The 26,892-nt window shown below is 39.2% G+C and overlaps 1 protein-coding gene across 2 annotated transcripts in view; it reads left to right on the top strand.

The window, feature by feature from the left end:
• The window catches only part of Slc39a12 (solute carrier family 39 member 12), a 91,116-nt gene that overhangs the window by 37,947 nt on the left and 26,277 nt on the right, over nt 1-26,892 (top strand). The window contains exons 7-11 of one of the 2 annotated variants that reach the window (XM_057787449.1): nt 127-299; nt 7,399-7,485; nt 17,365-17,517; nt 18,151-18,258; nt 22,848-22,914. In XM_057787449.1, the coding sequence (XP_057643432.1) occupies nt 127-299; nt 7,399-7,485; nt 17,365-17,517; nt 18,151-18,258; nt 22,848-22,914 (588 nt within the window). The remainder of the gene's footprint in view (nt 1-126; nt 300-7,398; nt 7,486-17,364; nt 17,518-18,150; nt 18,259-22,847; nt 22,915-26,892) is intronic. The other variant, XM_057787450.1, reaches the window with a different exon arrangement.

The following is a 26,892-nucleotide window of genomic DNA, read 5'->3' as shown; positions in this document are numbered from 1 at the left end:
AAAACTTATAAAATCGTATGTCCCAGCAAGCTGTTATTGCAGGAGAGCGGACTTGGAATTTCTGATAGTTGAAGCACGAGTGGACAACAATGCACACTGACAGCCTTTGTCACCTCCTTTGACTAGAATATGGCTACAGCACGGTGGCTGTGACGATCCTGACATTGGGCTCGATGCTTGGGACGGCGCTGGTCCTTTTTCACAGCTGCGAGGAGAACTACGGCCTTGTTTTACAGCTGTTCGTGGGCTTGGCTGTGGGCACCCTCTCTGGGGATGCCCTGCTCCACCTCATTCCTCAGGTAATCTTCTCCTTTCTGTCGCAGATGGGTGCTGTCTGGTTTTTCTTTCCATTCCACAACTTGAGATATTTACGCAAATTTTTGGTGTGAACCTCAGTGAATAAATACAATGGCTGGTGTTTTCCTTGGAAAGAACACCTCTTGCCCCGAATGACTTTGCACCCACGGAAGAGAAGAGAGAGACAAGCAGATGTCGAGTCCAGTCCATTTTCTTTGTTTTCGAAATGAAGGTGGTCAGATTATTGGTTTGGATTAAGAAAGACTCAGGAAGCAACTATCACAAGCAGGACACACACACACACACTCACGCACTCACGCACGCGCGTGTGCACATAAACACAATCTACGAATGTGATGCTGGCTTTCTCAGCCGCTTTCTTCCACCTCATGCATCAGATCTATTTTCCTCTGCTCTTGGGTTCTGACTCAAAGTTTGTTTCTTCTCTGATTTCTTGCCAGTTGGATTTTTGCTTAGTTTCTGCCAAGGGGAAGCACCAGGGAAAATTCAGGAATGAAGGAAGAGAGGCAGTAGTAGCTTTTCTCCCAGCTTGGCCCTGACTCTGGCTCTCACAGCTGCTCCAAAAGTAGTGGACATACCGTCAGGTTGTGTCTGGAGGCTTCCTCCACAGCATCTCCTCTCTTGAGGTTTCAACAATGTCATTTCATACCTTTACCTCATTAGAGCTATGGTGGAAATGGGTTCTTGGATGGCTGTTCTCTGGCTCCCTTGTTCCTTGGCCCTGCATGAGTCTCTGCCATAGTGTCATCATTAGCACCATTGTCTGTGATTGAGCCCCCAGAATAGACTTATAGACTTCTCTTCTTCACTGTCTTCACTGTAATAATAGTGTTTGGATTTCTTCTTCTTCTTCTTCTTCTTCTTCTTCTTCTTCTTCTTCTTCTTCTTCTTCTTCTTCTTCTTCTTCTTCTTCTTCTTTCTTCTTCCTCTTCCTCTTCTCCTCCTCCTCTTCCTTTTCCTCTTCTCCTTTTCCTACTTCTCCTTCTCTCTCTGTTTCTCTGTTTCTCTCTCTTTCTCTCCCTCTGGTGTGTGTGTGTGTGTGTGCATGCACGCGCATGCACCTAGGTCACTTACATGTATGAGCATGCATCCATGTGCTTGGGCATGGCTGTGGTTGCTAGATATTACTACCAGTGTCTTCCTCAGCCAGTCCTCACCTCACTGTTTGAGGCAGGGTCTCTCACAGAACCTGGAGCTCACCATTTGGTCACACTGGCTGGCTGCTGAGTTTCAAGTACCCCTCTGCCTCAGCTGTCCCAGGCCTGGGATCGCAGATACATGCTGTGACACTCAGCTTTTCATGTGAGTACTAGAGATCTGAGGTCGGGCCCTTGCTTTTGTGAGATGAATCCTTTACTGATAGCCCCTGGAATTCTTTCCTTAAGAAGTCAGAAGCAGCAGGCACATGGCTGTCTGTTGAAGTCTTCTGAGGCTTCTTTCTTTATGAGAAATGAAAGGACAATGACTTGAGATGGGACCCAGGTGAGGCAGGAGGCACTGTGAAGGAGGTCGGCTGTTTGTTCTTAATAGAAATGGTGGTGGAAGACTAATGATCATTCCTCCTGAGAAGTAGGAAATGGTAAAAAAAAAATTCCACAAGCTGCTGGCAATTTCCTCGGGATCACTGCTGTTGCTTATAGATTCAACAATTATTTGATATTCAAAAAATTGCAAAGTGAGCATTGGAGAAATTAAACAAGCCACTATTGGTTTTAATTTCCCTCATAATCTAATTTTCTGGGACTATTTCAAGACTCGTGTATTGGCTCTAGGCAATGGCCACAGCCGTTTTCTAGGTCACTGCAGCAGATATAGAGATGTTTGTTGCCTGGGATCCTGGGAAACAGCAGGAGGTTGCCTGGGTTTCCTCCAAGGAGTAGTGCACAGCTGGGGAGCAAGCCTGGACTTGGGGTGCATAGGAAATCCTGCATATCTGTGCAAAAAGGTTAGCTTGTATCTATGACAGTTGAAGGCCACAGTTTTGCCTTGAGGAAAGATATGAGGGCAAGAGTTACTGAAAAGAGAATCTAGTGTAAAATGTGATAGAGTTAGAGAAATCTGTGGTCCCTGGATGCGATCTGCATTTTCAACCATTTTTACTCAAGTTAGAAAATAGCACTGCTTGATTGACTTTAAAACTGATACATTTGTTCACTGTGAAGATCTATATTTTCACCTGAAATTGTTTTGTTCTTTTATTTACTTGTATGGTATTATAATGTTCCTCACCTTATGAAATGTTGATCATATGAGTATGATACATACATCAGTGTTATTACCAAACACGTCAGTACCAGGAGACCAGCATATTCTGGTTTTTAGTTGTAACTACACATATGTGCTTACTCATGCATACATGATATCCACTGGGGATTGGTTCTAGGACTCCCGTGGATACAAAAGCCCACACACATTCAAGTCCCTTTGTAAAAAATTGTATAGAACTTGCATACATCCTATGTATAGCTTGTTACTTTAAATCATTTATATCACTCACAATATGTAAAATAACTGTAATACTATAATACTCAGAGAATAATTTAGTGAGGAGAAATTTAGTTATTTTTTCCCTAATATTGTCTTTCTATATTTGGTGGATATATATATATACCAAGACTATATTACATAAACATAAATGATCTATATGCATTTATAATTTCTATTTTCTTTATTTGACTCAGAAATATCCTGCTTCTACAAACCACTGCGCTATTTCACAAACTGATATCTTTTGGGAAAGGAATATACTAGGCGATAGTTACAAGCAGTCATAAAGTCATTCACTGACTGAGTGAATGGGATGAGTGAGTTAACTGTAAGGAAGCTAACAATGCCTTTCAGAAGCTGACAGCACTCCTGGTCACACTGTAGGTGCAATTTCTCTGTGTTCAGGCAATTCTCTGTCCCTCCAGCAGGCTCCCAAATAACTACAGAGACGTTTTATTAATTATAACTGCTTGGTTGATGGCTTAGGCTTGTTTTTAGCAGGGTCTTATAACTTAAATTAACATATTTCTATTAATCTACATACTGCCCTGAGGCTCGTTTACCTCATCTGCATACTGTCCATCATCTTGCTTGCTCTGTGGCTTATGGTGTCTCCCTCAAGTCTCCACCTTCTTCTCCCCAGCATTCTCTCTGCCCTGAAAATCCTGCCTAGCTACTGACAGTTTTTTTTAATTAAGCAAACCACAGTGACATATATTCACACAGTATAAAGGACTATTCCACACATAAACAACATATGCTCCATGATGTGTTGACTTTCAGGTAGATTTTTCTATTCAGGTATGTGTTTAAGAATGTTTCCATGCAGAAAGCTATAGACATCTTATGAAACATTCTTAAACACATACACACAGAGAGAGGAAAAAATAATGACGTCTTAAAATTTGCAGGCAAATGGATGAATCTAGAAAACATCATGTTGAGTGAGGTAACCAAGACCCAGAAAGACAAATATCATCTTTACTCTCTAATAAGTGACTTTTAGATATAAATCAAAAAAAAATCAGCCTACAAATCACAATCCCAGAGAACATAGACAACAAAGAGGACCCTAAGAGAGACATACATGGATCTAATTTACATGGAAAGTAGAAAAAGACAAGATCTCCTGAGTAAATTGGGAGCATTGGGACCATGGAAGAGGGTTGAAGGGGAGGGGAGAAGATGGGAGGAGAGGGGAGTGAAGAAAAATATATGGCTCAATAAAAAGAATTAAAAATGCATTATTAATAGTAAAGTATTATGATTAAAAACAGAAATGAACACATTTGAATTGAACAAAACAAACAGAAGAAAAAGAACTAAAGAGAAGGCACAAGAAACAGACCTAATCATTTGTATACTTGGGAATCCCATAAAAACACTAAACTGGAAGCCATATATGTTTTGGAAGCCAAATAATGTAGGATAAAAAGAGAGAGGCAAATAAAAATAATAAGATAAAATTATATAAGACATGACGTTATAAGACAAGGAACCTCAAAATGCCATTGAGTTCATTTTCAATTGGCAATCCATTGCTAGGCATGTAATCTTCTCTTAAGAGTAGTTTGCTTCTCCAGTGAGACATCCTTGGAGGAAACTAAATTTTTATTTGCAAGTGGTTATCAATTGAAGAAGCTTCTGGGTTGGGCCATGTGACCACTTCTCCATTCAGCTCTAGGAACCCAAATGGTACAGACTTGAGCAAACCCTGTGCATCTGCTGCAGTCTCTGTGAGTTCATATGACATTGATCATGATGATTTAGAGGGCTTTTCTTTCTAGGTGTCCTCCATACCTCCTAGCTCTTACACTCCTTCTGCCTTCTCTTCCAGAGGGTTTCCTGACCTTGAGAGGCAAGACTTGATGGAGACATACAATTTAGAGCTCAGTGTTCTGAGGTCCCTCACTGCATAATGTCTGGCCATGGGTCTCTGCATTTGTTCCCATCTACTGCAGGTGGGAGCTTCTCTGGTGATGGCTGAGTAGGGTTACTGATCTATGATATAGCACAATGTCAGTAGGAGTCATTTTATTGCTACCCTTTTCCTTTTCTTTTTTTCTTTTAGAACAATAGTATTTGGTTTTACCCAAGGTCAATCCTGGGCTACCTAGTGTCAGGTTCTTGCTCACACAAGCACTGTTGGGTGTGGGTTCCAGCTTATGGAGTGAGTGAGCCTTCTGTCAAATCAGATGGTGGTTGGTTCATCTCACAAGATTTGTGCCACCGCTGTCCTAGCATATCTTCCAGATGGAACATCATTGTAGATCAAAGCATTTGGGACTGGTTTGATGTTTACATTTCTCTCTTGTGGCATGGAGAGTACTTTCTTGTATCAAAGATGGTAGAACGTAGGGATGAAGACTCTACAGAGGCACCATCTTGATTTCTCCATGTTCAATGAGTTATATAGGTATTGTCTTCAGCAATGGGGACTTGATGTTTCTTTGTGGAGAGCAACCTACAGTCTAGGTAGCATCCTGAGTTGTTTGAGGATTCCCATGGGACCTCTTTAGCCAACAACTCAATTAGATGTAACCCACTTCCAGTACTGGAAGCTTCATTTAGTGGCAGAAGATAGTCAGTTGGGGCTCCGTCTCTCCCATTATTTGACAGATTCATTTAGATCACCTTCATATATGCATATGTTTTAGGAAGCTTCTTGTGTATTAGGTTTCCATACTATCCCTTAAATGGCTCTTAATATTAGCTGTATCTTCACATATTTTCTCCTTTATTCCTTTCTTAACCCCCTCCACTTGATCCACCCATTCCACTTCCCTCCATCCATCCATAACCATCTATTTTATTTTTCTTCCCTAGTGAGATCTATCTGCCTAACTTACCCCAGCCAGTCCCTTACTCTATGGTTCCTAACTCTGCGGTTCTATAGATTATAGCTTGGTTATCTTGAGTTAACAGCTAGTATCTACATATTGTGAATACAAACCATATTTGTCTTTCTGGATCTAAGTTACCTCACTTAGGATCATTTTTTTTATAGTTCCATTTACTTACCAGTCAATTTTATGTTTTTTTTTTAATGGCTGAATGTTGGTCCATTGTGTAAATGGTGAAACATACCACATTTTCTTTATCCATTCTTCTGTTGAGGGACATATAGGTTGTTTCTACTTTCTGGCTATTATGAATAGACCAGCAGTGATCATGGCTGAACAAGTATCTCTGTGATAGGATGAAGCATCCTTTGGGTATATGCCTGAGAGTGGTTGGGTTAGTCAGGATTCTCAAGGGTAATAGCACTTACAGAATAAATCTCTCTATATAGAAAGAAGATTTATTAGAATGACTTACAGGCTGCAATCCAACAGTGGCTGGTTGCAATCGGAAAGGTTAAAAATTCAGTAGTTTTTCAGTCCAAAAGACTGGATGTCTCAGCTGGTTTTCAGTATACACTGGAATTACAAAGAAGTAGGCTCTAATGCCAGTCAAGGAATGGAATTGCTAGCAAGATGAGGGCAAAAAGGCAAAGAACAAATTCTTTCTTTTTCCATGTCCTTATTTAATCTTCCAGATTAAAGGTTTGTCTTCCCTCCTCAAGATACAGATTAAAGGCAAACCTTTTTCAGGCTCAAAAGAGCTGAATTAAAGGTGTATCTTCCTGCATTATATGTCTAATCAGATCCTAACATGCTGTAACTCTCCTTTGTATAATCATAACGTGTTATAAATTTAGAACAAGCGGCAGTGTCTCTTGGGGAATATTCTTTTAGTATCTCACACTTAAATATGGTAGCCATTGATATTTTCTTAATTGATGTTATAGCACATGATAAATAAATTGAGGGAAAAGCACAAATATCTGCACAAACACGTTCTTAAAAAATAGAAGAGAAACACTCTGTCAACTCTAACCCTCATTTCTGTAACTGTTTGCATGGACTTAGTTTCTCTACTGCCCACTGTGTATTTCTTCCACAATCTACAAGCACCTCTTGGCTCTTTTCCTGGAGAAGGGACCCAGCTTCATTCCTCATGGGTCTGTGTCCTTTGTCATCCTGCTTGGGTTAGGCTGTCATAGTTTCCCATTGATTTTAGTCATTGAACATGATAGCACTAAGAGATGCCCTAAAACGTCTCCTACACATGATATATAATTCCTTTCCTCATTGTGAAAGGAAATTCAATTTTTCCATGGTAACCTGGATCAATCACCCTTCCTAAAACTGGTATTCCATTGTTAGCCGTTGACAGAAGGGCTTCAGAAGCCCAAAGGCCAGGGGAAAGTCTCAGCTTCCAGTTCAATGGAATGTTTGTTGTGGCTCCTGAAAGAAGCGTTCTCCTCTCTGGAACCCAAATCTAGGGCAACAGGATTTAGCATCCAGAAAACAGGAAATAAATGTTTTCCTAGTGGGCCACTAGGGTTGATAGTGAGTAAAACTATTCCCTTTTCCAGGCCTTCATTCCTGGACCCTTGGATCCCACCTATGCTAGAACTCATACCATGTATTGGATGCTGATCCAATGCACAGATGGCTTCTGAAGAACCCTGTCCCAGACTCCTGAGCTGCTGCCACCTAATTGGCACTGTGACTGTGACTTCAAGAGTTTGTTCCTTCTTTCTATCAGGCCAGCTCCTTCAGGATGGTGAGGAACATGATAAGACCAGTGGATTCCATGATCCTGGGCTCATCATCGCCTTTCTCTGTGTGTCAAGTGAGTTCCTTGATGAGGAGCAATACTTTGTGGAATGCCATTATGGTGGATAAGGCTTTTTCTAAACTCACAGATGGTGGTTTTTAGCAGAAGCATCACATGAAGGAAGGGAACTCCACAACCAGAATAAGAATATATTCTAGTAAGGACAAAATGTTATCCTTTCCATGGAGGAAGTGATCCAATACAGTCAGCCTGCTACCAAGTCTCTGGCTGGCCACCCTGGGGAATGGTGCCATATCTGGGCCTCAGTGTTGGTCTCTGCTATTAGCAGATCTGGCATTGAACAGCAACTGTAGGCAAGTCAGCCTTGGTGAGTGGAATACCATGCTGTTGGGCCCATGCATAACCTCCATCTCTACCACCATGGCCTCTTTGTTCATGAACCCATTGAGTAATGATAGGAATGACTGAGGAAAGAGACTGCCCTCAGAACATCTTATCTAGTTGATTATTAAACTCCTCCTTAGCTGAAGTCACCTTTGGATGAGCATTGGACATAAGCATCATATCTTCATGTTCTTCACCCATTTGGAGAGATCTACCCATGCACTTCTTCCCCAAATGTCTTTCTCACCAATTTTCCAATCATGTTCTTTCCAAGTTTCTGACCATCCAACCAACCATTGACTTGAGCCCATGAATCAATGACCAATTGTGTGTCTGGTCATTTCTCCTTCCATACAAATGGTGACCATGTGTACTGTTGGAAGTTCTGCCCAATGTGAAAATTTCACTTCACTAGTGTCTTTCAGCCTTGTCCCCAAAAAAGGGTTGTAAGGCTGTAACTTTCCACATCTGGGTGATTCTAGCCTAATGTGTAGAACCATCAGTAAATCAGTCTTTTTCTCTGTCAGTAGATCATAGGGAACACTCCACGACACTATCAGTGTTTACTTGGCAGCAGATAACATTGTAGTGGGAGTAGAATCCATAGGCATTTGGGTGACTTCTTCATGTAACTTACTTGTGCCTTTAGGACCTGCTCAGGACCAGTCATGTATACACCACTCACATTTATTAATAGATGGTTGCTGTGCACATCCTACTTTATGGCTTTGTGGGCCAGATAACACCTAGCTTATGATGTGTATCGGGTTGCATGATAAATTTTGGCTCATTGTGAACGAATAAGTTTTCACTATGTCCCAACACTAGACCAATAGCTGTCTCTTTCAAGGAGAGAAGAGTTGTCTGCAGATGATGGTAGAGCCTTACACCAAAATCCCAAATCTGGATTGAGGTAGATCAATTCTCATCTTCCTGAGGTACCAACACATTGATTTCCACAGTGCTGTACAACTTTGCAGTCCCGGCAGCAATGGATAAGAGTTCCCTTTACTCCACATCTTTGCCAGCATGGGCTGTCTTTGGTTTTATTAATCTTAGCCATTCTGACAGACGTTAGATGAAATCTCAAAGAAGTTTTGATTCGCATTCAAGATAGCTAAGGACATCTTTAAGCATTCATTTAAACATTCTCTGTTTCTCGGACATTTGAGTTTCCTTATTGATAATTCTCTGTTTAGATCTGTACCCCATCTTTAACCTGGGTTGTTTGTTTTCTTGATATCTAGTGCTTAGAGTTCTTTATATAGTTTAGATATTAACCATCTATCAAATTTGTAGTTGATAAAAATCTTTTTCCATTATACAGGCTGTTACTTTGTCCAAATGATGCTGTTCTTTCCTGTACAGAAGCTTTTCATTTTCATGAGGTCCCATTTATTAATTGTTTATCTTAGTGCCTGTGTTAACAATGTTCTGTTTATAAGGTCTTTTCCTGTGTCATGTGTTCAAGGCTATTTTCCACTTTCCCTTCTATCACATTCTGTACATCCAGTTTTATTTTGAGGTGATCAATTGGGAGTTGAGCTTTGTGCAAGGTCGTAAGTATGAGTCTATTTGGGTTCTTTAACATGTAGTCCTCCAGTTTGACCAGCATCATTTATTGAAGATGCTGTCTTTTTTCCATTGTGTATTTCTGGCTTCTTTATAAAAATAAGGTGTCTATGGCTATGTAAATTTATGTCTGGGTCTTCAGTTTGGTTTTGTTAATTGACATGATTGTTTTTGTGTTATCATGTTTGTTTTACTGGTATCATGCTTTTTTATTACTATTACTTATATTACTACTTGAAATTTGGGATGGTGATACCTTCCATAGTTCTTTTATTATTCAAAATTGTTTTAGGTATCCTGTTTTATTATGTTTCCACATGACACTGAAAATTGTCCTTTTAAGATCTGTGAAGACTTGTGTTGTAATTTTGTTGGGGATTGCATTGAATCTGTACATTGCTTTTGGTAGGATGGCCATTTTTACTATGTTAATCCTACTGACTGATAAGATTGGAGATATTTCCATCTTCTGATAGCTTCTTCAATTTCTTAAGGTTTTTATTATACCTGTCTTTCATTTGCCTGGTTAGAGTTACCCTAAGATATTTTATATTATTTGAGGCTATTGTAAAAAGTGTTGATTCCCTGATTTTCTCAGTCTATTGATCATTCGTATTTATGAGGGCTACTGAGTTTTGTGAGTTAATTTTGTATCCAGTTACTTTGCTGAAAGTGTTCATCAGCTGTAAGAGTTTTCCAGTGGAATTTCTAGGGTCACTTAGGTATAGTATCACGTCATCTACAAATAAAGAAACTTTTACTTTAACTTCTTCATTTCCAAGTTATATCCCCTTGATCTTCTTCAGTTGTCTTATTGTTCTAGCTAACAAACTCATTCTGAGGATTCCTGGAGGCAGGATCGCTATTTCAGACTGAGGTAGAGGTAAGAGCCAGTAGCTGGCTGTTTTGCTTTCCTGACCTTTAGGTTGAACTCCAATATCTGTCTCTAGGTTTTTATTAATTGTACTACACTTTAGTTACTATATTAACTAAAAGGGAGAGAGTGGGCAACCTTCTCGTGTGCCTGGTTTTAGTGGAATTGCTTTTAATTTCTCTCTATTTAAGTGGATGTTGGTTATGGGCCTGGTTTAAACTGCCTTTATAATTTAAGGTATGTCCCTTGTATCCCTAATGTTTTATCATGAAGGAGCATTGGGTTTTATCAAAGGTTTTTTCTCTACCAAATGGGAATATCATGGGTTTTTTTTCAGTTTTTTTTTTAATGTGGTGGATTACATTTATTGACTTACTTATGTAGAACCATCTGTGCACCTCTGGAATGAAGTCTACTTGGTCATAGTGAATGATCCTTTTGATCTGTTCTTGGATTCAATTTGCAAGTGTTATATTGAGAATATTTGCATTTATGTTCATAAGCGAAACTGGTCTGTAGTTCTTTCTTTCTTGGGTCTTTAAGTGGTTTGGTTATTGGGGTAACTGTGTTCTCATAAAATGAGGTTTTATGCCAAAACATTGGCAATGTTTTTTCTGTTTCTATTTTGTGGTATAATTTGAAGAGTATTGGCATTAACTCTTCTTTGAAAGTCTGGTAAAATTCTGCACTGAAACCATCTGGGTTTGGCTTTGGGGGCTGAATAGGAGAATTTAATTGCTGCTTCTATATCAATAGGGGTTATAGGTCTGTTTAAATTGCTTATCTGATCTTGATTTAACTTTGGTAAGTGATAAGCACTGAGAAAATTTCTTTTAGATTTTCTAGTTTTTTGAAGTACAGGTTTTTAAAGTATGTCCTTGTGATACTCTGGATTTCTTTGGTGGCTGATGTTATGTCCCCCTTTTCATTAATAATTTTGCTAATCCATATATTCTCTCCCCTTCTTTTTGCTAATTTTGATAAAGTTTTGTCTTTTTTATTAATTTCCTGAGCAACCTTTGGAAAGCCTTGCTGGTCTGAGGTTGCAGTCTATCATGGCCTGGCAACTTTCCCCAAAGCTTGGCAACATGAGGACTCCCTCCCCGACCAGGGAGACTTCTTGCTCTCTACCTGCCCTTATGTAGAGAATGTCACCAGGCTGGGAGGACTGACCTTATCTGAAATCTGTCTCTAAGCCTGGGTAGGGTGACCCTTGGCACAGTTTCTTGATAGAAGTCTTTCTCCTGCTGCACATGTGGTAACTAAGACTTGTACCAGGAGCTTTGCTATAGAACCCGGCTGCCATATACAAAGGCTTATAATAGGAGTGCGCCACTTAATGCAAATTAGGATTTATCCCCAGGCTCCCCAATCCTACATATTTTGTATACACTGGAATAAAGTGGAGCTGGTTAACCAAAGTCATTTTCCAGTGAGCTCTTTAGGGTACTGACAGCCCTCTGAGCCCTCCTCCTTGCTTCTGCTCCCTCCATCCTCGTGAACCAATGTACCAAGAATCTCAAGAAGGAAGCAGAGTCACAGAACCAAGTGTTTGCTTCATTTATTTTGTATTGTTATCTGTTTTTATGTTATTGATTTTGTCCCTGAATTTGATTATTTCTTGCCCTCTACTCCTTTTGGGTGTGATTTCTTCTTTTTTGTTCTAGAGCTTTCCAGTGGGTATTTAAATTAAATTTAAATTTAAATTAGAGATCTCTAAAACTAGTATTGATACCTCTAATTTTCTTATGCAAACACTAACTACCTTTATTATGTACCATAAATTGAAGAATGTTGTATATTCATTTTCATTCAATTCTAGAAAGTCTTTGATTTCTTTCTTGGCTGACTTTTCACTTTGTAGAGAGCTGTTCGATTTTTATGAGTCTGTAAATTTCTGTTGTTGTTGATATCCATCTTTAATCTGTGGTGGTCTGATAGGATGCAAGGTATTATTTCATTGTTCTTACATCTGTGGAGACTTGCTTTGTGTTCGATTATGTGGGACAAAGTTCTATGAGGTGATGAGAAAGCATAATCTTTTGTGTTTGGGTGAATGTGTTTGGTTTTTGTGTTTTGTTTATGACATCTGTAAGTGCCAGCATCTCTCTATTTAGTTTTTGTCTGGATGACAAGTGTATTGACAAGAGTGAGTATTGAAGTCTCCCATAATCAACATATGAAGATCATTATGAGATTTAATCTGTAGTTGTGTTTCTTTTATGACCTTGGGTGCCCTTGTGTTTGGTGCATAGATGTTAAGAATTTCAATGTCCTTCTGGTAGATTTTTCCTTTCTTGAGTATGTGGTGTTATTTTTATAATAACAAATAATCAAAGTTTAACTTCTTCCTTTCCAATTTGAATCGCATTGATATCCTTTTGTTGTCTTATTGCTATTTCTAAAACTTTAAGAACTATGTTGAAGTGATATGGAGAGAGTGGACAGCCTTGTCTTGTCCCTGATTTTAGTGAAATTGCTTTGAGTTTCTCTTTATTTAATTTGATGTTGGCTGTTGGCTTGCTGTATATATTTAGATATGTCCCTTGTATCCCTGATATCTCCAAGACCTTTATCATGAAGGGGTGTTAGATTTTGTCAAATGCTTTCTTAATATCTAATGAAATGATCATATTTTTTTTCTTTCAGTTTATTTATATGATGGATACATTGGTAGATTTTCCTATGTTGAACCAGCCCTGCACTTCTGGGATGAAGCTGACTTGATCATGGTGGATGATTTTTTGATGTGTTCTTGGATTCAGTTTGTCAGAATTTTATTGAGTATTTTTGCATTCATGTTCATGAGTGAGATTGCTCTGTAATTCTCTTTCTTGGTTGAGTCTTTGTGTAGTTTTGTTATCAGGGTAACTGTACCCTCATAAAAAGAGTTTGGCAATGTTCCTTTTGTTTCTATTATATGGAACACTTTGAGGAGTATAGGTATTAGCTCTTCCTTGAAGTTCTGGTAGAATTCTGCACAAAAACATCTGGCCCTGGGCTTTTATTGGTTGGGAGGTTTTTGATGACAACTTCTATTTCTTTACACTTTATAGGTCAATTTAAATTGCTCACCTGGTCTTGATTTAATTTTGGTATATGGTATCTAGCTAAAATATTATCCATTTTCACATTTTTCAATTTGTGGAGTACAGGTTTTTGTAGTATGACCTAATGATTCTCTGAATTTCCTCAAGTTGTTATATCCCCCTTTTCATTTCTGATTTTGTTAATTCGGATGTTGTCTCTCTGCCTTTTGATTAGTTTGGATAAGTGTTTGTCTATCTTGCTGATTTTCTCAAAGAACATCTTTGTTTCATTGACTCTTTGTATTGTTTTCTTTGTTTCTATTTTGTTGCTTTCAGCCCTCAATTTGATTATTTCCCATCTTCTACTCCTCCTTGGTGAGTCTGCTTCTTTTTGTTTTAGAGCTTTCAGGTGTACTGTTAAGTCACTAATGTGAGCTTTCTCTGTTTTCTTTATGTGGGCATTAGAGCTATGAACTTTCCTCTTAGCTTTCATAGTGTCCCATAGGTTTGGGTCCCTTCATTTTCATTGAATTGAAGGAATTCTTTAATTAGTCTTTAATTTCTTTATTTATTTCTTTCTTGATCCATAGGTGGTTCAGAAGTTCACTGTTCAATTTCCATGAGTTTGTATAATTTCTGAGAGTAGTAATGTTGTTAAATTCTAACTTTAATCCATGTTTATCTGATAAGACACAGGGGTGATGGAGAAGGGTCATCTTTTTATCTGTTGTTTTTATTGGTTAATTAGTAAAGAAACTGCCTAGGCCCATTTGATAGGCCAACCCTTAGGTGGGTGGAGTAAACAGAACAGAATGTTGGGAGAAAGAAGCTGAGTCAGTCAGTCGCCATGATTCTCCAACTCCAGACAGATGCAGGCTAAGATCTCCCTGGTAAGCCACCTCATGGGGCTACACAGAATATCAGAAATGGGTTAGATCAATATGTAAGAGCTAGCCAATAAGAGGTTAAAACTAATGGGCCAAGCAGTGTTTAAAAGAATACAGTTTCCGTGTAATCATTTCTGGTAAAGCTAGCTGGGTGGCGGGAAGCAGCCTGCCGCTCCTATTACAACACAGGGGGTTACTCCAATTTTTTTTTTTGTACCTGTGGAGGTTTGCTTTGTTACCGAGTATGTGATCAATTTTTGAGAAGGTTCCATAATGTGCTGAGAAGAAGGTATTTTCTTTTGTGTTTGGGAGCAATGTTCTATAGACGTCTATTAAGTCCATTTGGTTCATGACATCTGTTAGTTTTCTTATTTCTATGTTAAGTTTCTGTTTGGTTGACCTGTCCATCGGCAAGAGTAGAGTGTTAAAGTCTCTTAGTATTAGTGTGTGGAGTTTGATGTGTGACTTAAATTTTAATAATGTTTCTTTTACATATGTGGGTGCTCTTGTATTAGGGGCATAAATGTTCAGGACTGAGTCTACATGTTGATGGATTGTTCCTGTTATGAGTGTAAAGTGTCCTCCATCTCTTCAGACTGATTTTAGTTTGAAATCAATTGTGTTAGCTATTATGATATCTATACCTACTTGTTTTTTAGGTCCATTTGATTGTGAAACCTTTTCCCTACCTTTTACTCTGATGTAGTGTCAATCGTTGAGGTTTAGATAGATGTGTTTCTTGTATACAGCAGAAGGCTGGATCCTTTTTCATATCCATTTTCTTATCCTGTGTCTTTTTATATGTGAATTGAGTCTATTGATATTAAGCAATATTAATGATAGGTGGTTGTTAATTCCCATTATTTTTCAGTAGCAGTGTTTGTGTCTTTCCCTTCTTTGGGTTATGCTGGTGGGGGGAGGGCGTTATCTGTTGCCTGTGTTTTTCTGGGTGCAGTTAGCTTCCTTGGGTTGGGGTTTTTCTTCTAGAACTTTCTGTAGGCCTGAGTTTGTGGATACGTATTGTTTAAATCTGTTTTTGTCATGAAATGTCTTGTTTTCTCCATCTCCATTGAAAAATTTTCTGGGTGTAGTAGTCTATATAGTAGTATGGGCTTGCATTGGTGGTCTCTTAGTGTCTGTAGCACATCTATCTAGGACCTTCTGACTTTCATGGTTTCCATTCAGAAGTGTAAGTGTAATTCTGATAGGTTTACTTTTATATGCTATTTGATTTTTTTTCTTTGCACCTCTTAATATTCTTTATTTATTCTGTAAGTTTTGTGTTTGGGTTATCATATGGCGAGGGCATTTTTTTTTTTGATCCAGACTATTTGGTGTTCTGCAAGCTTTTTGTACCTTCATACGAATATCCTTTTTTAGATTGTGAAAGTTTTCTTCTATGATTTTGTTGAAAATATTTTCTGTGCCTTTGAGCTGGCTTTCGTCTCCCTCTTCTACCCCTATTATTCTTAGGTTTTGTATTTTCATGGTGTCCCAGATTTCCTGAATGTTTTGTGTTAAGAATTTGTTGAATTTAATGTTTTCTTTCACCAATGAGTCTATTTCCTCCATAGTATCTTCAGCACCTGAGATTCTTTCTTTTATCTCTTGTATTCTGTTGGTTATACTTGTCTCTGTAGTTCCTGTTCGTTTACCCAGAGTTTCCATATTCAGAATTGCCTTGGTTTGTGTTTGCTTTATTATTTCTATTTCAGTCTTCAAGTCTTGAACTGTTTGCTTCACCTGTTTGATTGGTTTTTTTCTTCTTCTTTGTTTTCTCGGTTTCTTTGAGGGATTTATTAATTTCTTCAATTTTTTTGTTTGTCTTTTCCTCCATTTCTTTAAGGGAGTTTTTAATTTCTTCTTTAAAGGTCTTCATCATTTTCATAAAGTTACGTTTAAAGTTGTTTTCTTTTACTTCTTCTGGGTTAGGATGATCAAGTCTTCCTGTTGTGTGACTACTGGGATCTGGTGTTACCATGTTGCTTTTCAGGTTGTTGGAGGAATTCTTGCTTCCCATCTCTTCCTTCAAATGAGGCCCAATCCTTGCAGTGGCTGTCTGAGTGTTTGAGAGTTTTCTTGGTATCTAGACATCTGGATTTTGAAGACTGTAATTTTAGGTGCTGACAGCTGGTTTTTGTTGGTTGAGTATTTTGTTCCTTGGTTTCTGTTGCCCTCTCTTGTTTTTAAGTTGTGGTGCTGTGTGTTGCCCGGTAAGAAATCCTTCTGGGATATGACACATGTGGCTTCTGTGGAATCTTGGTAAAATGTGTATTAGGAGACAACACTTGGACAGGGAACTAGGGGTATCCACAGGAGAAAGGCAGGGTATTTCACCAGGATTTGCTTAGTCCCCTGGAAATGAGGATAGCGAGTAATTGAGGAGATGCTAAAAACAGTCAGCTAATGATCTGAAGATGAGGTAGGGGACTGGATATGAAGGAGAAGAGGGGACATAAAGATCTGAAGCTTGCCTACCTGATTCTCTGGTAGGTTTGGCTGGTGGATTCCTAGAGAAAGCCTGCTGGAGTTGGGGCTGGAATGAAAGAATGAGTGGTGAGGAAGGTTAGAGGAAAAGATGATTTATCAGAGAGAGGAAGGACAGCAGATGGTTGGCTACAGAGGTGGTGATGAAATTAAGAGTCTAGGGCATTGGGTTTGGAGGAGAGGATGAAACCATGAAGAGCTGCAGTTAGGTTACCTGTTCTCCTGGCTGAAGCGAAGACTGGTATAAAGTGATAACTGGAATGAATAAAGGTTGAAGGAAAAGATCTGTGTGTTCAGGTGAAGATGGGAGCAGGGAGAGACGTAAGGATATGGCATGAGGTCTATTACAAAGATGGAAGTAAAGAAGGAGGGTTGGATTTCGAGGGTAGGGAGATGTGCAGTTAGTCTACCTGCTTCCCTGGCTGGAGCAGCTGTGGGTTCCCAGGTACTGGGTGCTGGAGTTGGGAGCTGTGATAAAATAACGAGTAGAAGAGGGAAATTTGGAGTGGGAGATCTCCGTGACCCATTGGAGATGGGAACAGGGAGAAGTGAGGCCAAAAATGTCCTGCCATGAAGCTGTGGATAAGGCTGGGGGTTAGATTTGTAGGAGTAGAGTGAGAGGTGAAGCTCTGCTGTTCACCTACCTGCTTCCCTGGCCTAAATCTTCTCTCAATTTTCTTTTTCTTTCTTTTTTTTTAAGGTTCTTGGTTTACATAAGAAGGAAGCCCTGGATATTGGACATTTCCATGAAAGCCAAGGTCCTATTTGGAAACTGTTGGGACTGCTTGGAGGCATCCATGGGTTTTTCTTGATAGAAAAATGTTTTCTCCTCCTCGTGTCACCAAATACCAAGGTATATGTCTCCTTTATCCTCTGCTTGAAGCTTTATTATATTCAAATTGATTTCATAAATACTCAAATAACTTAAAAATAAGAAGTATGTTGTAGTGCCTGCCTTTCGTCCCAGGTACTGGAGAGGCTCACCAAAAGGATCACAGTTTCAAAGCCAGCCTGGGCTGCAGAGCAATACTCTTTCTCAAAATACAAACAAATAAATAAAAAGGGGACTAGGGATGTAGTTCAGCTTAAAGTGCTTGTAAAGCTCTGAGAGTCTGAGCATCAGCGTAGATAAACTGGGCATGATGGTACAGGCCTGCAGCTCCAGCACTTGGAGAACAAAGGATGGAGGATCAGTTCAAGGTCATCCTCACCTGTAGAGTTCAAAGCCAGTTTCAGATTTCTATAACTAACTAAATTAATTCACTCTCTAATTAATTTAAAGATACAAAATTTTAAAAATGGGGATAGGTTTGAGGTTAGTGTGTTTGCCCTACAAGTGTAAGAATCAGGATTTAGTCCCAGTACTGAGAAAAAATTCTTTCCAAAACTTTGATAAACAAAATAATGAATAGAGCATGGAGCTGGAAAAGTCTATGTATGTATGTTTCTGGCTTCTGACTACTTTTTCACTGTACCCATCCTGCAGGGCCTGCCATTGGTTAATGGACATGTGGGACATGCCCACCATCTTGCACTCAACCCTGAATTAAATGACCAGTCAAGTGGAGGCAAGTCTATTTCGACCATCCAGCTGGTAGGTCTCAGGTCTAAAGTGGTCTACAGTCTCAGCTGCTTTTTCTATACTCTTCCATTCACAGAGGACACTCAGTGGGGGAAATGAGCAGGACTTACTCCCAATTTGCCTGATCTTGACCATGAGAAACACTGGAAAAGTTTGTCAAGCACCTCAAATCTACTTTTCTTTCCCTTTCCTTTCCTTCCCCCTTCTTTTCTTTCTTCCTTCTTTCCTTCCTTCCTTCCTTCCTTTTTTGTACAAAACACATTATCCACAGATTAAAGTCACCACTGTCTGCATTGTTAAAGCCCATGGATCAGACTGACATAATAATTTCCATCATTTCAGTTATTTGTTTTCACAAGCCAGTTGCCCTATGGGTTTTCCATTTTGTATAACCCTCAGTTATTTCTTGTTTAATGCAAATAAACGGTGGGCAAGGGATTTGTCAGTCTGTCTAGGTTGAGAATGTTTATTTTATAATCTAGGAGAGAAGCAATTTTGTCTAGTGTTGTGTGCCATAGTAACTACCTTTGATGCAAATGGATTTCTCACAACATTTTCCATATTAATTTTTAAAATAAAATTCCAATCAGGTTCAAAAATATTCCCATTTCTAGTTCTTAAACAAAAGCATGTTGGGACAGACCAACTGGGAAATAGCACACAAGTGTAAACTTGTGAGCATGACTTTCATATGGGGTTGACGCTGAAGGAGAAGCCCTAAGAGAAGAGATGCTAGAACATGTGTAACAGACTCACAGCATGAGGAATGCAGCAGGAGGCTGCAGATCTAATGTTAACTCAGAGATAAGAAAATAAAAGAGTTCCCTTAGAAACAATTTTAATTCCCTCTGCGATTGTGTAGACAGCTGTGTAGCTTGGTCTATTTGTGGAACTCCTGGTAATTGGAGCAGGGAGAGTCCCTGGTGCTTTGGCTGGCTTTTGGGAATCTTGTCCTCATGCTGGATTGCCTTGCCCAGACTGAATACAAGGAGAGGTGCTGGTCCTTATGACAGCGTGATAGGTCATGCTTTACTGATGCACAGGGGAGGACTGCCCCTTTCTGAGTAAGTATGGAGTGGATGGGGAGAGGGGAGGAGGGAGGAAGAAGTGAGAGGAGAGAAGCAAGGGGAAGGCTGGGTTGGGATATAAAATAAATGAATTAATGAGTGAATGAGTGAATGAATAAAATAAAATTATTTTAAAGCTAGTCATGGTGGTTCACACCTTTAATCCTAGCACTGGAGAGGTAGAAGCAGGTGGATCTCTTTGAGTTCAAGGCCAGTCTGGTCTACATAGCTATTCAATATAGTACTTGAAGTTCTAGCTAGAGCAACCAAACAACAAAAGGAGATCAATGGGATACAAATTGGAAAGGAAGAAGACAAACTTTCCCATTTGCAGATAATATGATAGCATACATAAGTGACTCAAAAATTCTGCAAGGGAACTCTTACAGTGGATAAACACCTTCATTAATGGGATAGGATATAAAGTTACCTCAAAAAATCAGCATCCCTCCTATATACAAGTGATAAATTGCCTGAGAAAGAAATCAGAAAAACATCACCCCTCATAATACTCACAAGTGTTATAAAATATCCTAGGGTAATTTTGGCCAAACAATGAAAGACCTGTATGACAAGAACCTTAAGTCCTTGAAGAAATAAATTGAAGAAGATAGAGAACAGAAATATCTCCTGCACTCTTGGTTAGGGAGGATCAATATAATAAAAGTGGCAATCATACCTAACGTAGTCTACAGATTCAGTGTGATCCCTTTAAAAATACCAACACAATTTCACAACCTCAAAAGAACAATAATCAGCTCCAAAACAAAAACACAGGATAGCCAAAACAATCCTTACAATAAAGAAACAACCCCTGACTTCAAACTCTACTATGCAGCTATAGCAGTAAAGGCACTTGGTACTGGCATAAAAACAGGTACATTGATCAATGGAATCAAACTGAAGACTGTCACATTATTCCCCACATCTATTAACACCTGATTTTTGAAAAAGAAGCCAAAATTGCACAATGGAAAAAAAGAAAACATCTTCAACAAATGATGCTGGCATAACTGAGTGTTGACGTGTGGAAGAATGCAAATAGATCCACACTTATTGCCGTTACAAAACTCAAGTTCAGGTGAATCAAAATCTCAACATCTTCCATCCAGTAACTGATAAAAGCGGATGCAGATATCCATAGCCAGCACTGGGCTGAACTCCTAGAGTACAGTTGAGGAGAGGGAAGAGGGATTAGATGAGCAAGCGTGGTAAAAATCACGATGGGGAAACTCACAGAGACTGCTGACCCAAACTAGTAGAAGCTCATGAACTCTGGACTGACAGCTGGGGAGCCTGCTTAGAACTGAACTAGGCCCTCTGAATGTGGATAACAGTTATGTGGCATGGTCTGTTTGTGGGACCCCTGGCAATGGAACCAGAATTTATGCCTGGTTTATGAACTGTCTTTTTGAGCCCTTTCCCAATGGTAGAATTCTATGATCAGCCTTGATACAAGGGGGAGGAGCTTGTCCTGTCTTAACTTGATATGCCAAGCTTTGTAGACTCCTCAAGGGAGTCCTTACCTTCTCTGAGGAGTGGATGGGGGTGGGGAAAGGCAGAGAGAAGTGGGAAAAGGGGAGGGAGGGTGGAACTGTGGTTGGTATGTAAACTGAACAAATTTTTTAAATTTTATTTTTAAAACAATCTTTTCTCATTTTACATACCAATCCCAGTTCCTATTCCCTTCCCTCCTCTTGGTCCTCCACCTTCCCCCCACTCTACCCCCTATCAACTCCTCAGAGAGGGTAAGGCTTCCCGTGGGAGCCAACAAAGTCTGACACATCACTTTGAGGCAGGACCAAGGCTCTCCCTGCTATATCTAGGCCTAGCAAAGTATCCAGGCAAAGAGAATGGACTCCAAAAAGCCGGTTCAAACACCAGGGATAAATTCTGGTCCTACTTCCCGTGGTCCCACAGACTTCCCCAGTTACACAACTGTTACTCACGTTCAGAGTGCTTAGTTTGGTCCTATGCAGGGTTCCCCACAATCAGTCCAAAGTCAGTGAGCTCCCACCAGCCCAGGTCAGTTGTTTCTGAGGTATCCCCATGGTAGTCTTGACCTCTTTGCTCATATGTCACCCCTCCCTCTCTTCGACTGGACTCCGGAAACTCTGCCTAGCGCTTAGCTGTGGATCTCTATATCTGTTTCTATCAGTTGCTAGAAGAAGGTTCTATGATGACAATTAAGGTAGTCATCAATCTGATTACAGGGTAAGGCCATTTCAGGCACCCTCTCCGCTATTGCTTAGGGTCTTAGCAAGGGCCATCCTTGTGGATTCCTGGGAATTTCCCTGGTGACAGGTTTCTTACTCACCCCATAATGACCCTCTCAATCAAGTCATCTTTTTTTTTGTTCTCCCTCTTTGTCCTCGCCCAATCTCAGTCATTCCTTTCCCTCATGATCTCCTCTTCCCTCTCCCAACATTGCCAACTCCCAATTTTCTCAGGAGATCTTGTCTATTTCCCCTTCTCAAGGGGATCTATGCATGTCTTTCTTAGGGTTCTCCTTGTTACCTAGCTTCTCTGGGGTCATTGACTATAGGCTGGTTATTCTTTGCTTTTTGTCTAATACCCACTTTTGAGTGAGTACATAGCTTTTTACTTTGTTTTTCTTGGTCTGGGTTACCTCCCTCAGGATGTTTTTTCCTATTTCATTCCATTTGCCTTCAATTTTTAAGATGTCATTGTATTCTACTGCTGAGTAGTACTTCATTGTAAAATGTACCACATTTTCTTTATCCATTCTTTGATAGAGGGTCATCTAGGTTGTTTCCAGGTTTTGGTTACCATGAATAAAGAGACTATGAACACATTTGAGCAAATGTCCTTGTGGTATGAGTGTGCATACTTTGGGTAAAGAGTGATATTGTGATATTGCTGGTCATGAGGTGGATTGATTCTTGAGGGGGAAACTGTGGTTGGTATGTAAAATGAATAAAAAAGTAAAAAATAAAGAGAGAGCTGCCAGAGTCTCCTGTAACTTAGACCCTAGCGCGCGCACACACACACACACACAGAGAGAGAGAGAGAGAGGGAGGGAGGGAGGGAGGGAGGGAGGGAGGGAGGGAGGGAGGGAGAGAGAGAGAGAGAGAGAGAGAGAGAGAGAGAGAGAGAATAACATAAGGCATTGGGTTTGTTTGGGTTTTTCTCTTCTATCCAAAGCACACCATCCACTTATGGACTGAGAGATGAATTCAAGGACAGCCTTCAGGAGATGTGCCAAATTAGATCAAGGACCATTTTCTAAACCTTTGTCTTTAGTAAAAGCTTATGTAACTTAAAGGGTTTGAGTGAATTACAGGCTCAGAAGGAGGATACTGTTTTCCCTTACCCATTGGTATTACAAAGAATATGTTCTCCTCATAGACTTTGTTCTACTTTGTATATTGTATATGTAAGATGGCAGTTGTAGTATGCAGCTGGAGTAGCAAAATATTTTCCAAATGTCAATGTAACTCTTTAGATGTTTGAGGTTCCAACCAAATGTGACAGTTACTCACTTTTCATTAATTATATTTTAATCTGACATAGAAAGGCCCAGAAGATTCACAGACAGCTGAGCTACCCATTGGCGACGTGCCAACCACCAACAGAAAATGTGAGTCTCAATTTTACAGTCAAAATTTAAATATAAAAAGTGACACAGAAAGTTATATCTGTTTTTAAACAAATATGTCAAAACCAGCATGATTGAATAGTGTATCTCTATTTCACAATGAAAAGGTTTGCAATAAGATCTTGGCAAATATCTATTCTTGTCTGCCTTTTAAGAATACCACACGCCAATATTAACTTTATTCCATTCTTTACAATTGATTTCTTCAATTATTTAATGTCACTTTCTAAAATCTTCAATTAGTATATATGCATTAGTATTTTCTATAGTTTTTCGAAAATCAGACTTCAATGGTCTTCCAGACCTTTCATTCACTTTTGGGGGCAGAGTTATATTTTTATTTTCTCTCGTGATTTGTCTCATTTGTTGCACTGTCAATGAAATGTCAGCGTCCCAGTCAGTGGTTTTGTCCACATCTTATTTATTTGCCTGATAGCTAACTATCAGTATTTATTTCTATGATTTCCCCAGTTAACTAATTTCTGTTATTGGAAGAAAGATTTTATGTGAGATGGGGTCTCACCACTAGCCAAACTGTCCTGGAACTTTTTATGTAGGCTGGTTGACCTGTCATTCATGACAACTCTCTTGCCTCGGCCTCCCAAGTTCTGGGCATACAGTCATGAGCCATCACGCTTGATTTGTCTCTATTATTTCTGAATTTAAGTTATGTTCTTTATAAGTTCGTTTTTCTTTCCTTGGTTTATGGATAATTGAAGTTTGTGTTTGGTGTGATTTTCATCAGTTGCTTTTATTCCTGCCCTTTTCTAATTTTTGTCACTTTTCTGTAACAAAAGTGTCATAATGTTTGAATGCTAGCCAGTTATGACTAGCTAGTCCAATTCTACCATAGTAAATTATGTGAGCAAATACAAAAGTTATCACGAAATGAACCCTTCTTATATGCCAGGTACTGTGGTAAGCATTTAGTATGGATTATCTCACTTGATTCTCCCCTAGCACAATAAAGTTAAGAGTAAGTATTCCTAAGTTATACAAATGAAGAAACCAGTTGTTGGAGAGGTTACATGGCTAGTGAGCTCTAGCATCCACGAGCAAAGAAAATGCTATTGTATCAAAATTTCCTTGTGGTCATTCATGCATACATAGATGGATTCTCTCAATTTTTTTATTCAAGATGTACTTTGGAGAGCTGAAGCTGTAGCTCAGTGGTAAAACATTTTCTGGGCATGTTTATAGCCCTGAATGTGACCACCAGCATGGAAAAATAGTCTGAAGCTGTGCTATGATTGAGACTTTATGTATGTACTGGAGAATAGAATAGGCATGTCTTTATTGTCTGTAGTTTGCCATGTAGCTTGGAACGTAAATACTAATAAGAATAAATACATATTGCTACTATCAATATTACTATAACAGTACTTGCTTTGTTCTAGCTATACTCTCTTATAATTTACTAATTTGATTTAAAATATGTAATTTCATATTCTTTACAATTCTGCTTCCAGAAGGTTAATTCTTTGGTAAATATATTTTAATTTTTATATATGTGAATATTTTTTTCTGCATGTATGTCTGTGTTCCTCATGAGTGAGGTGCTCTTAGTGGTCAGAGGAAGGTATCAGATCCCCTAGACCTGGAGTTAAAGATGGTTATGAGCCACCGTACAGGACCTGGAAACCAAACTTGGGTCCTCTGGAAGAGTGACCAGTGTTTGTGACTGCAGAGCCATCTCTACAAGAGCTCAAGGATACTATTTAATCCTTGTATAAATTTTAGTTCCAGTATGAATTTGGAATATTTGGCACCTAGCAGGTCTATGTCAGACTTTGTTGGTTTTACTTTTGAAATAAAGGAGGGGGGGAAGAATATGCCAAGTCAAATTAGGAGCAGAATGTGGAAACCACACCAGGGAGCAGCAGCCTTTTCATGCAAATAATCCTCCCACTGCAGGTAGCATGCGTGGCATACAAATGAACAGCGAACAAATCCAAATTAGAACACTCAGCTGCTGTTTGCCGGGAAAATACCGAGTTAGCTTTTACTTTGTGATCAATTCTTTCATATTGTCTCATTGGTAGGGCTCAACTTTTCTTTCAAAAGATAGGATGTGAAAATCCTCTGCACAGTCTGATTTAAATAAACAAAACCACTAATCAGATTAGTTCTAGCCCACGCTTCATAGTGGAAAATCTCAGATAGTTCAGACATGTGTGTTTCTATGCCAGAAACATGAAAAAAGGTGAAACATTACATTTTGGTGTCAAGTATATGATACCATCAGCAAATACTATCTTCCATTAAGTGCATAAATGATCTTGCTAAATATGCATAGACGCATGGTATGTAGCTTGTGATTTGCATGCAAATGCTTATTTGCCTTGTGTCTTCTTATATTTCCACATTGTGACATTTATAAACCTGTAACCAGAGATAATAAAGTAATAGACAATAAAAATAGGCCATTCAGTTTCCTAGAAAGGGTTAGAGCACAGAAAATCTTGCATTTGTATGCATTCTATTAGGATCAAACCTGCATGAAGGCATAAGGAAAACATAAGGCTTTATATCACTTTAAATTATTTTTTAAAAAGAAAGTTGTTGAAAACTGGCAGGAGCATCTAAGTGACATAGTGTCGTTAGAGGCTGAGAATTTTCAGGCAGTGTTGAAGTGAACCTCCTGAATCCAAAAATTTGGTATTTATCCTGTGTGTTTATGATCACTTCCTGAACTTTCTCTAGTTTTAAAAAAGAATTAAATAAGTTAGTAAACCCTGAAAAAGGTGAAAATTCGTTCTATACTCTTCTTTTTCATATGGGAGATTAAACCTAGTCCTTCATACAGCCAGACAAGAACTCTATCACTGAATTATATAACCTGACACATTAATTCAGTTCTTGATATTTACAAACACGTATGAGCTTTCGACGTAAATTACATAGGCCATCTTTGTAACAGTTAATGCGACTATCTCCTGCTTGAAAACAAGAACTTTGTTCATCACTTGTTTAAGTATGCAGTGTGTCATCTCACTCACTGTCCTAATGCAAAATACAGCAGGACCTCTCATTCTTGGGTCACAATTGGTCAATATCTGAGAAACTAAACTCTGCCTGTTTCCACCACTTATTCAGAAAACATTCTCAGTGATAGTGGCAGCAGCTTCTGCTTACACCGCTTCCACAGCATGTTTGAAGCAGAGGAATAAAGCTTTAGTCTGTGGTAATTGGTAAATGTCTATTCTTATTGACTAAAATAATCCAGGGAGCTTACTGTCAGAACATGTGTTATTCTCAAAGTACTACTTTTGTTAGTTCCTCAAGTCTGTAACTAGGTTGAGTTATGAAATTTTTAATAGAATTTTTTTATTAAAATGCAAGCCTATTATGATAATTTTTAACAACTACTAAGCAGATAGTGAGCACAATAGAACATAACCCTATGTAAAGAAAACTTCTCTTTATTTTGTTCAGTGTTTAGCTGGTCTGGTACTAAAAGTTATTTTGCAGAAAGACAGTACAGTGAATAATTGCTACAAAGATAATTTGGGAGCCAGAAAAGTTGATTGTGATTCCGTTTGCAGACACGGTTGGGGGGCAAAGAAGGCAGTTTAGGAGGGTCATTAATCACAGTCAGGTCAGGCAGCGCAGTGACAGAAATTACACTGAGCAGACCGGTGCAGGAGCATCAGGATCAGAGCAGCATCTCTGGATGCTCATCAGCACGCCAGTGGTACCCCATGGGGAGCATTGACTCAGTCCACGAACATTGCTGTGTTCTAACACATTTCTTTATGTGGGTAATTTATAGATGATAGAAATTTCTTTTCCAGTGTCTGTAACATGAAAAGCCAAAGTCAAGGAGAGGCAAGGTCCCCCATTCTGGCTCACTGATGGTGTTTTCTCACTGTGCCCTCACATGGCAAGCAGGATAGAGCAGAAGCCCCAGCTCAACACCTAACAACTTCCCCAAGGCTCTACTTCCCCATAGCATCACAT

The sequence above is a fragment of the Chionomys nivalis genome, chromosome 13, assembly GCF_950005125.1.
Source record: "Chionomys nivalis chromosome 13, mChiNiv1.1, whole genome shotgun sequence".
Classification (NCBI taxonomy): Eukaryota; Metazoa; Chordata; class Mammalia; order Rodentia; family Cricetidae; genus Chionomys; species Chionomys nivalis.
Note: the sequence above shows the minus strand (reverse complement) of the source record. Positions and strands in the feature narration are given on the sequence as shown.